Below are 15928 nucleotides of genomic sequence, written 5' to 3'. Positions count from 1 at the left end.
TTGTGACCTGGAATTTTTTTAATATCCAGCTTTTAAAACAATGAATAGTTTTTGTTCTGTCTATTTTGGAGACATTTTTGCCTTCATTATTTAAAAGGATAAAAGAATGATGGCATAATCAAATGAATTGACCTTTCTGCCTTAATGCTCTTTTTATGAATTTCAGATTTTAAGAAATGCTCATTCAACTAAGATTACCAAGTTAGTGTTATTTCATAGCTAATTATTTAAGTATGTAAGCATATTCACATCGACTTAACTATAGCAACATTAAATCTATGGCAATTAAAAAATAAATTTGAAAGTGGCTTTAATGATGTGATAAATAAAGACTCTGTACAAGGTTCTCAAGTTACAGGTATACTCATTTCAGTTAGGTGCTCAAATTTGATTTATTTTTCCCTCTGGATTGAGTATTTATTTTGAAGTTCTAGAAATGTTACTTAAGATTCTATAAACATTTTTCTTTCAAATTACTTGAAACTTTCAAATTTGGTCAAAAGACCTATAGTCATTGGCACTATAGACATGATATTAGCAAAAGCTGACCAAAATCATTTTCTTCTAATATGTGAAGGAACTCTGAACAATTTTGCTTTGAAATTTCATATGGACCAGAGTAGTTTATAATATTTATACGCAGATTGTGACTTTTTTGTTGTACCATTAGTCATCACATGAGTATCTTTCATTGCTATGTGATTGTCATACATTATGCATACCTAGTGTAAGCTTTCTTTATCTTATATTCCAATGAATGCAGACAAGTATAAAAACATTATGTGGAATCTACCTAAATATGTGTTCTGTGATGCCAGCAAGCTTTCGAGTCATCATAATTCTTATTCTGATTCAAAGTGATATTCTTGTGGTTTCCAATTTTACACAAGGTACTGAGTACTTAGTGTTCATACCTTAAAGCCAGAAAGTCATTGATACAAGTGGGAAGTTACAGGGAAAACATTAATTGTGGACAGGATGGTTTTGAATATTTAGTTCAAACATACAGGCCTTTATCATAACAGCATTCATCACCCAAAGAAGGGAGATGAATTGCATCTTTAATCACATAAGGGAAGGGAGGGTAAGAAACAAAGCTCAGATTTGAGAGGAAGGTTTGATGTCACTTGTGAACACCTCCCTTCTTACTATCTGCATTGTTTAATACCAAAATTAAAAATGTATTTTGGTTGGTATCCTTAATGTCCAAAATACTAAAGGACATTATATAGTAAATACTAAAAAGTATTCTCATCACATATTTTCTCATAAATGAAAATCTAGCCAGGTTTAGCACTTGTGCCATAGATATGGATATATCAGACTTACTGAAATATAAGTGCCTACAGCATATTTCACACATTTACTCTTTTTTTCACTGTTATGAGCTGAATTACTTCCTCTCATAATTCATATGGGGAAGCCCTAATGTCTAGTACCCCAAAATGTGACTGTATTTGGAGATGGGACCTTGAAGAAGTGACTAAGTTAAAATTAGGCCCTTAGGGTGGACCTTACTCCAATATGCCTGGAACTCTTAGAGGAAGAAATTTGCACACACAAGGAGACCGACAGGAAAGCATAGAGGGATGGCCACATGAAGAGGCAGAAGAGCCTCTCCAAGCCAAGGAGAGGAGCCTCAGAGGACACCAACCTTGTTGATACAGCGATCTCTTACTTCTAGCTTCCATAACTGAGAAAAAATAAGTTTTTGTTGTTTAAATTGCTGAGTCTGGATCTTCGCTATGGCAACCCAAGAAAAATAATCTGAACATCAACGAAAGGGCACATGCTACTTTGCTAATTGTTGCTTAAAACATCGTTTTGTCCAAACAGAACATATATGGTATCATAATTTTATTGCCAGTTTGCCAAGTTGTAGCCTTCTGCTTTGTATAGAATTAGACACTAAAGAGGAAATTTCACACATTTAATTTGTTCTGGCATATTTTACCAAATATTCCTTCAAATGCTATCTTTATATTAATTTTCCCAAATATAGGCATACACACACACACATACACATATATGCATATGTGTATGCATATATGTGTTTGTATATGCAAATATATGCATATAAATATATTAACTTATAGAAATATTTTCTGAATACAATTAAAATATAGAACCTTGGAGATTTAAGTTTTACAAAATTTATTAATATTGGGTAAAAATGTTAGTCTTAAGTATTTACATGTGAAGTATATTCTCATTCTCATTCAGTGTAAGGAAGGGTTATAGTTTCTTCTTTAGACCACCCAAACTGAAGCAAAGGAGGTTGGAGGCTAGAGGTAGTAGACGACACATACTGGTTCTAGTTTGTCCTTGTATTCCCACTCCATGTCCAGCTTTTCTTCCCTAATGCCAATTCTTGTTACTATCGCAGCTTCAGGTCCACTACCTGTGTCAGAAGAAATAGCCTTCCATAGACTTCTTCATCATCGTCCACAACTATACAAAGTCTAATCTTTATAATGAACAATTTCTGGTCTTTGATCCAACCTTAACTGATGGGTATATCTTACTACAATAGAATTACTCATTATAATACGTGGTATAGGGGAATATGGACTTAGCCTATTTTAAACACACAGACACACACACACATACATATACACAGATATATGCTATACTTAATATCATGTGTAGCATATAGTATAGTAGAAGTGTTATTTAGTATTTTTAGCACAGATTTTTAACACAGTAATGAGAAAATTTAAGAATATTCTGCTCTTAGCGAGGTGTGGTGGCCCACACCTATAATCCCATCCACTAGAGAGACTGGAGCAGGAGGATTGCAAGTTCAAGATCAGCTTCAGAAAATTACTGAGGCCCTAAGGACTTGTCTCAAAATAAAACATTAAAAAAGAGCTGGGGATGTGGCTCAGTAGTTAAGTGACCCTGGGTTTAATCCCCAGTACAAAACAAAACAAAAACAAAAACAAAGAATATTCTTCTCTTAAAACACAAAAATTAAAATGAACTTAATATTCTTAGTCTCTGGAAACATTGTCAAGTTTTTAGAGACACCATAATGTTTGCACTCTATTTTCCTTACTACCTCTAAAAAAGCAGTAAGTAGATATATATTAAGACTAAAGGATTAAAAACAGGACTGTTTCATGATGATTTGGGAACATAAGGGTGATGATAGTAGCTGTAAAGGCTACTCTTTTGAATCAAATTAAAGAAGAACAGTGAAAAGTTGACCACAGTCATAGTCATCTTGAGACCAGGGTATCAACTCTAAGGTGAATATTCCCAGAGTTCAGGTTATATCTATGATCGAATGTTCAGTGTACCCTCAGAAATAGGTAGAAATCCATGCATGAAGATTATCAAGCACGTAAAGAAGAATAAGAATGGTGGTTTTAGAAGCTACACATCAGCAGAACTTAGAAGCACTTGTTTTCTATGAAGTTGGAGACATTAGCCAAAATCCTTTTCCCAGAGGAACTGTCCAAATCATACTAGAGAGCCTCACAGATATAAAATGCTTACTATACTCTGAAAGTATGTACCCTGATGATGGGTGAATTATGGTATCCAATCAAGTCCAAATAACTTGCTAACCAATGCCAAATATTTGACCTTCATTTCAGCCATTTAAGAGGGCAATTGAAATTTCTAATAAAAAGGAAACACAACTCAAAATCTTCAAGCCCTCTTGAAATCTTTGTAAAACATCTCTATTTCAAATGCTAGCCTTATTTTTCAAGTAAAGAATTAAAGTATTTTTAAATTGTCATTGTGAACAAAAAATAATTTAAAATGTTAAGTTCATGTAACTGAGATAATAATTACATCTATTTTGCATTAGTAAAACATTGTTTCAAAATAGGACTAAAATATAGTTTTTAAAATAAGTTCAATGGCAAAGTTTCTTTTGCCATGCATCTTCTGCCTAACACTCAAAACTGGTTCAATTACTTATTTTGAAAAAAAGTATGTATCTATAATCAAATATTAGTCATCTAAACCAGGTTATAGAGGAAAATGCATTTAGATCAATATCAGGTATGTAATAAACTCTCAGTGTTAGCCATTATAATTATTACCTCTGAATACTGAATTTAAACTGTAAACACCTGATATTTACCCCCAAGGAGAAATGCACATACACAGGCATAGGAATATAAAAATTATTTTTTTTTTATTATTCACAGAATATTATTTCTGTGACAAATAAGACAAAGTTTCGCTGGCTATCATCAAAAGTCAGTTGTCTGTATAATTTAAGTAGCATCGAATTTCATTAAGGAATCACTTAAAAATGAATAAACTGACCATAACCTTTCATTTGTGATATCACGTAGAATGCCCACAAAAATTATAAAATCAATACTGTCAAGAACTGTAAAGGGTCTGTAATTTTAAATTATTTGAAAGATAACAGGGTTAGTCTGCCATGGTTTCACAGATACTGGCAAAAGATAGGTGACTCCTGAGCCAAAGAGAAAGGACTTCATTACTCACAGAAATAGCAGTAGCCAGGATATCAGCATTTGTTGTGCAATTCCCAATGGGCACTGAGGAGAGGGCCAGATGACATCTGCATATGCAGTGAGCTGCATTATAGAAGAGGAACCATGGTTGAGCAAACCTGATTATTTAAAAATGGGAATGGCATGCTGGCTTTTAGATGTTCTCTGTACTGGACAGTAAGCATACCGGCCCTTTGCTCCTGAGGAAGACACTATCTTTACTTCCCAAGATGGTTTGCAGAGGAGCCTTTTGCTTCAGAGGGATACACTGTTTTCCAATATTCTTAATAGTATAATCCTCCTTAAAAAACAGTCTGTCACAAAGGCAGTCAATGACACGTCTCATAAGATGTGAGGAAGTGTGAGACAACTATACATAAGGATTTAGAGATTTAAGGAAACTTTAGGATTTTTGCAGACTCCCAGATTAGAAGGCAGTTCTACTAGCCATTTTACCTAAATTTTGATTATGACTTAAGTTGCCTAAAATATAGTAAAAACTAAAAGTTGATGTTAACTTTGACCTTTAAAAAAGTAATTGAAATTCAAGGGTTGGCATGTGCAGTTTGGAATGTACTGCAATTTAAGATGCATGTGCGGCTTCAAATTCTCAATTGCATTACTTGGCAAATATTAGGGCTGCTGAGGTCCTGTAATTTGATCCGTGATAAACTTGATAGACATATTACAATATATCATAGCATCAAAAAATGAATAACGGCTAAGGAAAAAATATAAATCCCTTGGAATTTCCAAAAAAGTCCTAAGTTCAGGTGCATGATACTACACTTTGAAATGTATCCAGGAATAGGAATGTTATGAGAATCTGCTTTTTTTTTGTTCCTCTCAGATGGTTGAAATTTTGATTTCCAATGATGTTCAAAATATTTCTAGCAGTCATACGGTTGCCATTTGGTTTTATTGAAACTTAGTGCAAAGAGAGATGGTTTAGTAGGATAAACAAAGAGGATTTAGAGAGCTATTGATTCAAAACAGATTCTTTTACTAGCTTAGCACGAATTCAGTTTTCATTTGCAAAACAGGGTCAAGGAAGTTAATCCATCAATAGAAATGTTATTGTGAATAACAAAGTGGATTTTATGCCCTAGGAACATATCAAACATGAGAGTAAAGGTGGAAAGCAGCAGTCAGAATTAAATATCTGGGTTGCATTTATCTCATTATTCTGGATTTCTTTCTAAGAGTATTACATATTATATATTTTTAAAAACTCTTAAGAAACAGCAATGGAAAAGTTCATGAGTATTTTATTCTTCTAATAATAGAAATGTTACAGTAATATTAATGCTTAGAACATACAACACCAAGAAAATAAAGGCATATTAATAGTATGTTTTCTATCCTGTATATTTACTTTACAAGAGAAAAATGTATTTAGATTAATGTTGTAAAATATGTCATTACCAGCACACACACACACATACACACACACACACACACCCAGGCACACCTCTGAATATATATGTGAATATATGTATACACACATATATAAATACATGTATTCACACACATACATTTACATATATAATAAGAATCAATGAATGTCATTTGCTATTTACTTTGTGCATTCCTCTGTGTGTGCACCATATATACATGTCTCAGGACGCAGATTCCTTTGTCACCACAAAGTTCATTCTCTGTGAATAGTTGCTCCCTTTCCAACTGGGACTTAAAGCAAAACTGAGCAAAGTGAGGATGGGTTGGTTGGACCTTCCCAGCTGGACTGAGGAATGGGGAGAGGGCACACTTTTACATATGATACTGTGTGCAGTGACACAGGGACTGTGTAATTTCAGTCCAGTGACTTGTCCCCACTTCTCCATGACTGTGCAATCCTAGTATGCGAATGAAGCTTTCCCTCAACCAAATGTAAGAAAAAACTCATTATTCCCATGGTGTATAAAATTAGCTGGTGTCTTTGCCCAACTTCTCCTTTTTTACCCTTGATCTGAATTGAATGCTGAGAAGATAGCACTTTCCCCAGGATGATTTATTTAAAGACATTATATTCCCAAAGGAGTTTTTGAAGAAAACAGCAGGGAAGTGATAAACCCATATTCTAGAAACCGGAGAGAGCACACAAGGAGGTTGTTAGTTTACTTTTCTATGAATGTTCAGGTCGGTTCTTATTTTGATTACAATTCTATTTTGGAGTCTCACTGGCTGAAAAACCCACTCAAGCCTCATTCTTGTGGTTTCCAGCATCACAAGGGCTATTTGAAAGGAATTATTATCCATAAATCCCAGCTGACTACTATTTATTCAAGATACATTGCAGAATTCCCATCAAACTACTCATCTGTCACTTCACAAATCAGGTGTTGAATGAAAAATTCTTTCCCCATAATCTTTATTTCAAATTGTTTATATAAATTATTGTTAAAAAATTAGTGATATTTTACTTCTATGTTTATCAAAGACAAATTCTGTAAATCCCAGGAAGTCATCTAATGGTAAAATCATTTGTAAAGAAAGAAAATGTGTCTGTAAATAAAAGTCCAAGAGCAACCAAAGAATGCCATGCATCTTATTTTTAATGCAATGACTATGTAAATTGAGATAATACTTAAAAGAGGTTGCCTGGTAAGTAAAATGAACTTCCATCAAATGTGTTTTAATGCAGAAAATATATATTCAATAATATGGCTATGGAAAGCAATATTAAAGGAACAAAGTGAGTTAAGAAAAAAATAGTATGAAATATACTTAAATGTTAAGTAGATCTAGATGAAAATATATTTTTTTCTTGAAAGGAAATACATCAAAACTATTTTGTTTTTATTTCATTAAATAAACATTATGAAGAGAGTTCAAAATCCACAATTGAATTTATTTAATATAGAATGTATAAGAATAACAAAGCACACATATTTTATAATGCTACATTAGTTTACACTTGAAAAGACTAGTTAGGCTAATTATATCATTGAATATTTAAAAAATTATATCTCTCAAAGCACTTATCTCTACTATAATGTATGCCATATGATCTGTACATTTTCAGAATCTTTGTTACAAGATGCTATGACATGATCAAGTGCCATTTATATAATATATCAGATTTACCAAATTCTACATGTCTTAGTTCCTTTTGATTTAGTTCCCTAAAATCCATAGGCATTTTCAATAAGCCTAGAAAATACAGTAAAGTATTGCCCTTCTTAAAGAAGATACCTCTGACCTCAGAATTATGTTAACTGTGAGATTAAGACATAGTTGCAGCTGCTGAAATTTTATCAACAATGTTTTTACTTCAACTTTGTCCACATTACTCTATATCAATGATAATTGTTAGTAATTTATCATTGATATTATTAATAGCTAATATTATAATCTTGAAATAATTTCACTTGTCTTTCTTTGGACTTTACAAGAATTCTGAGAGCTGGTTATTATTAATCTCATACTCTTGATGATCCAGAAAGGACAAGATATCTGTTCAGTTCTGTATTATATATCATGTAATGGACACACTCAAATTTAAATATTCCAGTTGACAATAAAAACAACACAGTGACACAGGAATTTTTATCCTAACTTCTACCATAATACTGAAAATGTTACAAAATTTTTGATAAAAATAATTTGAATGATGATTTTGAATTATTTCTCAATCAAGAATATGGGGGTAAGTATACGCACCTCAAAAACTGTTGTCAAAATGACATTTACAAAATCTTTTGTAGTGCTTGGTACCAGAAAGCTTCTTAATTTTCTCAGTAAGTTTCTTTTCATCTTTTATACATTAATAAAAATCTGTAAGTTTGCATTTTTTAAAGTAACAACTATATACAGATAAGATAATCATTTATATTCATCCTCAGTTATTGCAATGAAAAATTTCAATGTAATTTATTAATGGTAAGTGTGGCATTTTAATGCTAGTAAATTTTTATTTATGGAGCTATGCTTTTTGACCTTACATTTGTGAAGTGTTTTTGTTTCCAATAATTTGTACATCTATTAAACTTGTTTCTCATAGTCATATAATATATCTTGTTAAATTTAATGGATGGGAAATTAAAGCCCAAAGAAAGTTAAAATGCTTTCTTAGGACATTTACTGCGTCAGTAAGGGTATTACAATAAAATTCTCAGCATTTCTGGACTCCTACTTCTTTTTTTTTTTTTTTTTTTTTTTTACTTATTTCTTTCCAAAAGTCTCAACATCTGTATCAGTTTTGGAGAATATATAATTTGAAAGAATTTTTTTTTGTCTGCATATTTATAGTACGATCAAGGTATAGAGTGACTTACATTGACTCTCTTCTGACCTTACTCTAGTCAGGCGCCCCTGAACTGTCTTCACAGGGTTTCTGAATTCATCTCTGCTTAGTTTGATTTTGATTTTAGCAAGAATTCTGCTGGTCTATTTAGAAAAAATCCCCCTCCCTTGATATCTGATCACATTTACCCTTGTCATTGTCCAACCCAGTCTGCATTCAGCAATAATCTTGTCAGATCAGTTTAGCCAGAATTCCCCTTACTCCTGATGTTTCAGTGATTTTCCACCCACTGACCCCATCCTGCTCCATGACTATATATCTCTGCCTATCTTTGTATTCAGATTGGAGCTCAATTTCTCTGCCAACCTACAAAATTCCATTATAGAAGTCTTGAAAAAAGTCTGCTTCACCATTTTTAATTAATATCATGAATCATTTAACATAATACCTATATTATATAATTTTCAAGGGTGAATTTCCCATATTTGTTCATATTTAGGTGGATCAAGGATGGGGACTACCTATGCTTTGTGCTCTTTAATCTACCTTCTGTCACCAATGGCCAACATTGCTAATAATTGAGGCCTTCTTTTCCCATAAACTCAGATCCTCCCTCTACATCCTCCTAAATCTAAATATGATTTTAGGCAGTTGCTATAAATCAGTCAAGTTGTCTCTTGGTAATAATAGTGTATCTATACAAAACAAAGGTCGGCATGTCTTTAGGCAACTCAAAGGGAAAGTTCCTTCCAAATGTCAATACTTTAAAACAGAGAAAACTTTTAAATTTATTTCTCTGTGTTTTAGACATTCCAAAAGATTGATAAAAATAAAATAATAAAATTATATGTTTCCAATCCTGTAATTCATTTTAATCCATTGAAGTGATTATAACTACTTTCCATGAATTGTGCAGACACTTGGCTAATAGCTCAGGTCAGTGCCCATTTAATTTTACTAACCAAGCTTATCTTAGGAAAAATGACCCCTATCTTTTCATAATGGTAAAACCAGTGTAGAGGTTGCATGTTATTCACCTTTGGCTCCAGGGTGCCCAGGACAAGGCCAATTATATAGTTATATCTCAATCAATATTTATTTATAAATCAATATTTATTGTAAAAATGAGAGGAAGGAAGGAAATGAATGGAACACAAAGAAAGAAAAAGGGGTAACTAAAACATGATAATTTAGAAGTGGAAACAATATAATGTAAGAGAAATTAAAGAATAATTAACATATGTAAATTAACCTGCAGAAAGAAGTTAACTTATTTAATACAAGTGTATCTACTAAAATTGCATTTTTCTAGTTATCCTTTGCATATATAAATCACCAAAGAGATAGTAGTTTGCTTTACTGAGGAATGTTATTATTGTGACTCATTTTCTTTCATAAAAATATCAGTGCTTCCAAAATTAAATAGTATTATTTTATTCCTTGAGAGTGATTAGGTCCAAAAGTACAGTATGATGTTTAATAGAACACAGAACAAAACTAGAGTAATACATTACTTTAAAAATTAATAATTTAGTAGATTAATGCTTACCAGGATGTCTTTCCCAGCCCACTTGCATTCATCTCTTCGGGTATAAGATACTGGCCACACAATCTAAGGACAGAGAAGAAACAATAATTTGTGCCAATTAAGTTCTCTGAGAGATCCAACATTATATAATATTTTGGATGAGGTTGGGGGAGTTAAGGTAAAGAAATTTCCATAAAGCATTATGTGACAGGAACTTTTAAGTTTAGACTTTTTAATAACATAAGTTAATTGGTGTGGACTAAATCATTCTCCATCTACCCATTATCTTTTGCTATTCATGAAGTTGAATAAGACAAATTAATGTAGTCAATAGATTTGAATAGTACAAGGTGGAAAGAACAAGCTCCCAGATTGGGAGAGAAAGAACATCCCGGGGATATGAGAATCTAAAGAAGAGGTGAAAAATCAACACAGAATATGGCACATACTCTTCTAAATTAGTATTTATGAGGAAGTAGTGATTTTTGAAATATTAACACAGTGGTGCTGTGATTCATTTCTTTGGTTCAAATCTCAGGATGACAGGCTGGAATGAGAATTCAAAGTGTGTGAAATTTCAGTTTACAAAGGAATCTTTTTTTTTTTTTTTCTTTTTTGGAGAGAGAAAATGTTTAAGAGTAGCACTGTATATTTTTGGATTATGAAGTTGGAAATGAAGAAGCAAAAAAAAAAAAAAAAATCACCCTCCCACTATGGGCTAAACTTAGACTAGATGAGGAATAATTGTGTTTTCATCTGTAATATTTGCTCTTTATCCTTTCAAAGGGTTACATATTTTGTGAATATGGTCACAGTGGTAGATGAGCCAAGATGTTACTGGTGACCTCTTGGACAGTTGAATATATTTTTCTCCATAATAATAATCCACATACACTCATTTAAATTTTAATACAGAATTTTCCAGATCCTCTGAGCAATTTCAATGAATCTATCTGTATTGGGCAGAACAACTCATTGTTCTTTTTTCCCAGTAATTTTAGTGAATTTCAAAAGAAAAAAAAATGTTATATGTAAAAGAAAAATTCGGAGACAGTGGCAGTTAATCATTCATGTCTGCTGGAAAGGCTTTTAGCCTCAAAATGAAAGATTACCATTCATTTGGAAACCTCCAGATAATTCAATATATATGGTCACACATTGGGCAAAGGTTGTGATAGTCAATCTGGGGAATTAAAAACCAAAATACAACACATTTATAAGCAAGAATTTGGGGCATGTTGAAACAGCACATGAAGACTTAATAAATGCATTTCAAGTTCATGTCATAACTACAAAAGACCCAGAAATTATTGAGTATGCATTCATTTTTATCATTAAGCTCTTAATTTGCATATTCTTTTTATGTACTTTTCACATATGTCTGCATGTCTAAATTAAAACTGTCATCTGACTTGTTCTACAAGCTTTTACAAAGTAGTCATAATAAGAATATTCAGGAACAGTAAATGTATCATCCTTACAATTAGCATTTTTCTGACTCCTGAAATTCTTAAGTGTTGGCTGTACAGTCCCATTCCACAGTTCTAATATTCACATTGGCTCTACAGAGGTCAGATGATCTCTTCTTAAAGTTTACATGGAGGAGATAAAATATAAATTTCTCTAGGGTACAAAAGTAATAATATATAGCAGAGCTGTCTTTTGACAGTCAGATTTACTTCCCAGAAAAATTATGCTAAAATCACAGATTATTAAACATGTATATGTTTATATATGCAAATATATGTATTTATTTCAAAAGACAATCTGTGTTCTCATAGTTCTTAGCTCTTGATTGTTGGTTATTGAGATAATATGGGCATTCTTTTGTGATTTCACTGTTATGTCAAATATTAATAAAAATAATTTTCATATTCGTGCTATGTTCTTTTTGTTCCTTTGTCCCCAAACTTTTCATTTAACTAAAATTGTCTAAATTTCTTACCCTCCTATTCAAAATATTTTATGACATATTTTGCAGTTGTTCTTTTTTTATGATTCCATGCTTCTATTCATGTCAATTTTTACTCATTTTTTTTTTTTTTCAGTGTTTGGGATTGATTCCAGGGTCTCATGCATGCCAAGCAAGTGTTCTGCCACCAAGCCCCACCCTCTGCCCCCTTACTTATGATCTTTAATAAATATGTATGCCTTAAAGAGACTGTACTTTTCACTAAGGTAAATAACTTTCATGGCTCCTCTAAACTTAAGAATGTGTTTTTGCCTCTAAGAAGAGGAATTGGCCCAACATTTATCTTTATGCTCACACATTTTATCTTTACTATTACCTTGTGAAATTATCAAGAAGAATTATTTATGACATGAAATAGCACCTCTTATAAAGATTATCATGAGAGTGATATATACATATAGGTTTTAAAAAGTATTAAAACATACCAAATATAAATAAACAGATATAAATCCTTAAGTAAATTGGGTTCATCCTTTTAAACAAAATATTATATAATTAAAATTAATATTCTGTTTTTAATGAACGTTTCAAAACTGGAAAAATGTCTTCTATTATTAGAATGATAATTTTAAACTCAAAGGTAAAAACTATAACAAGAATACTGTAACAATGGGCAAGTCATTTAACTTTGAATTAATTCATTAACACACATATATTTATTACAATTCCAGGTGGTATATGATACTATAATAATATGACATTATATATAATATTTGTATAAGCATGCTAGGTATACAAGTGATTCTAGGATTTGTTTCAGTTATAAAATTATACATTTTTATAAGATAACTTGGTCCCTTTCAGTTTAGAAACAATTTAACATAGCCAAATTCAGAATATTTATCCAAATAAAAATGTTAAATACATTAAATACATAGTGTGAGGTGATCTGTGCTTATATACCATCCATCCATGTATACATTTACGTATATATGCGTTTTACAAAATGGTAGAAAGAATACTGACAAGTTTAACTGTTATAATTTCCTAAAATTAAAATGTCAGATTTTTGTTAATCATCTTAGGTTTTGATTTCATTTTATGAAGAGCAATTTCCTGTTGATAAAACAATAAAAAAATCTCTTTTGTGAGCTTTTTGAAAGACTAATACAAATATTTTTATCATTTTAGAAAAACAAATGAACAGCAATTTTCTTAGTTTGAAATATGTATTGTTATCATATAAGGAGGTTTAGAAATCAATCAACTGGAAAAATCAGAAAAATTAATACCCTGAGTGATTTTTAAATGCCATATTATATACCACACACACATGTATGTGTGTGTGTGTGTGTGTGTGTGTGTGTGTGTGTGTGTGTTGCCTTTTATATGACTATATATAATGAATCTAATCTCTTTAGGAAGAAAATGGAACAGTCACGTTTAAGGCTATTTATTAATGATAGTCATCTAACTTCTAATGAATTTCAAACTAAATTCAGATTTGAATATAAGCCTTTGCTTTGTCCCTAAAACAACATTCTCCAATGAGAACATAAAGTTTTTACAATTTAGGAACTTTTTGGAAGCTACCATCCAATCTGTTATAGTTTCTGAGTAATCAAGGGACACAACTTTAAAGCCCTCAGTGTTAAGAAACAAAAGCAGCACACATTGATGCTGCCATGTATATATTCCAAAAAGCATGTTGTATTATGATTCTCTGAAAAGTATTTCATAAAGACCTATATTCCTAAGGGAAATAAGATTGGAAGGATTGACTACCTAAAAATGGTTAATTTAGGGTGGCACATGGAAATTTAATAGCCTAATTTCTACTAGATTGTCAATCCATGTTTATTTTTCAAACTATAAGCTTATTAATAAGACAAAACACTATAAGGAATAAGGATAAACTGGCATCTTACTTATGTCTAAATGTCCACATTGGCAAAAATCTGACGTCCTGAAGATTGATCTTTTATTTATTCATTTTTTGAAGACCGATCTAAATCAGGGTTAGCAAATTTTTTGTTTAAAATGCCAGATAGTTAATATCTTAGACTTTGTGGATCAGATTATCTCTGTCTCTGTCTCTTACTCAACTCTGCTATTGTAGCATGAAAGCAAACATAGAACATATGAAAATTAATGAGAATCCCTGTCTTCTAATAAAACTTTATTTACAAACATGGGTGGCACATAAGATTAGGCATGTGAGTAATTCCTTGATGAATCTTACATTTGCTGGCAATATAGAAAGATGTATAAACACACATACATATACTTAATGAATGAAATTCGTGATGATGTATTTCTAATCAGTTCAGCTATTTAATCTATTGCAGAAAAATTATATAATTATTGTAGGATAAGCTAAAGTTAGTATTTCTTATAATGATCTATGTTTTCTTCCTTGATGTTACTACATCATTGATTTGTTATTGTCATTATTTTTTTGCATTTAAAAAGATAAAATATTCATTTAAAACAGTTTTCTATAAGCTATCACTTTAATAGCTAGAAAATCCTATATATCTTATTATGTTTCACAAGAACTATAGTGCATATATTAAAATGAAGATACCTTTTGAAAATCCTTGATATTAACCAGGTTGAATGAAAATATGTGATCCTTTGCTCCAACATACAGCCTACTCCGTTCCTCATCCAAAAGAAAGGTATGATAACTGGAGCTGTTGGCCAAGCCATTGAAAGTGATCACATTGTTGGATTCCAACATTTCTGCAAGGTAACAAAGCAAAACATTGGGTGTTAATGTGAGATCCTACAGGAGCAGAGGCTATTGGTACATGGTAATCTGACTACTCACTGCTGTCATGATCAATCAGTGGTTATTCTTCAGGGTACTAAGAAATACACAGGAATTAAACTTTTTACATTTCATTGAAATGGGATTATCTCATTTAGTTTGCTGATTTTGTATTCAATATGACGCACTGTTAGTACAAAGGGAGTCTTTGTACTAACAGTGCAAAGACAAATCAATTCACAGGTAGTAATGGAGTAGAATGGCCAATACTGTATATAAACTTCCACAATTTTATGAAGATTTGCTTAAGCAGTTTTATTTGTCCCAAACCAATAGATTGAAGGGTATGTATAGGAGCCAACAGGACAGAGGGAATGTGTGGAAAACATAAAACTTAATCTCCTAGGTTGTTTGAAGTCTCTTTTTATTGAGATATTTTAATATATCTTTTGGATCAGTATGTCTTTTGGATCATTATGTCATTAACTTCACCATCTATATTTTTCAAAACTGTTTCCTGAATTAATGCTTCAGGTTTTTCCAGTACATAGTAGGAATATTTATCAGAATTCACAAACTGCAGAATTGCTTTCAGGGAGAAAGCAGCAATATAGACCCTTCCACTGTCCTAGTCCTACTCCCAGAAAACATGTGATACATGAATGTACATGTGGTACATTGCCTTGCTTTATCCATCTCTCTTAATGCCTTTCATCTTGTTATCAAAAATATGATTTCAATAGAGGTTAAAGTTCAATAGAGGTTAAAGTTCCTTAGCTTAGACCTTATCCCAGTGCTTCTTAGCTCATGTCCTTTGTCATGCAGGAAAGCATGCTGTGTAGTTGTCCAAGTTTTGGCCTTTGTGCCATTACTCTTGACTTCTACAATTACATGACACCTTGACAAGATAGCCTCCACTCTTAAAAGCCAGTTCAAATGTTACCTACAAGAAATTTTTATAGGACTTCTTGGTACAGCATGCTTG

At 31.8% G+C, this 15928-nt stretch overlaps 1 protein-coding gene across 8 annotated transcripts in view; it reads right to left on the bottom strand.

Moving 5' to 3' along the window:
- The window catches only part of SEMA3A (semaphorin 3A), a 465420-nt gene that overhangs the window by 129650 nt on the left and 319842 nt on the right, over positions 1 to 15928 (bottom strand). For 7 of the 8 annotated variants that reach the window (XM_079151726.1, XM_079151725.1, XM_079151728.1 and 4 more), the window contains 2 exons: positions 14758 to 14915; positions 10280 to 10342 (listed from right to left, as the gene is read on the bottom strand). In XM_079151726.1, the coding sequence (XP_079007852.1) occupies positions 10280 to 10342; positions 14758 to 14915 (221 nt within the window). Of the gene's footprint in view, positions 1 to 4476; positions 4569 to 10279; positions 10343 to 14757; positions 14916 to 15928 lie in introns of those variants that run through there. The other variant, XM_079151732.1, reaches the window with a different exon arrangement.

This window comes from Sciurus vulgaris (assembly GCF_902686455.1).
Source record: "Sciurus vulgaris genome assembly, chromosome: 8".
Taxonomy (NCBI): domain Eukaryota; kingdom Metazoa; phylum Chordata; class Mammalia; order Rodentia; family Sciuridae; genus Sciurus; species Sciurus vulgaris.
This window is presented reverse-complemented; position numbering and strand designations above follow the sequence as displayed.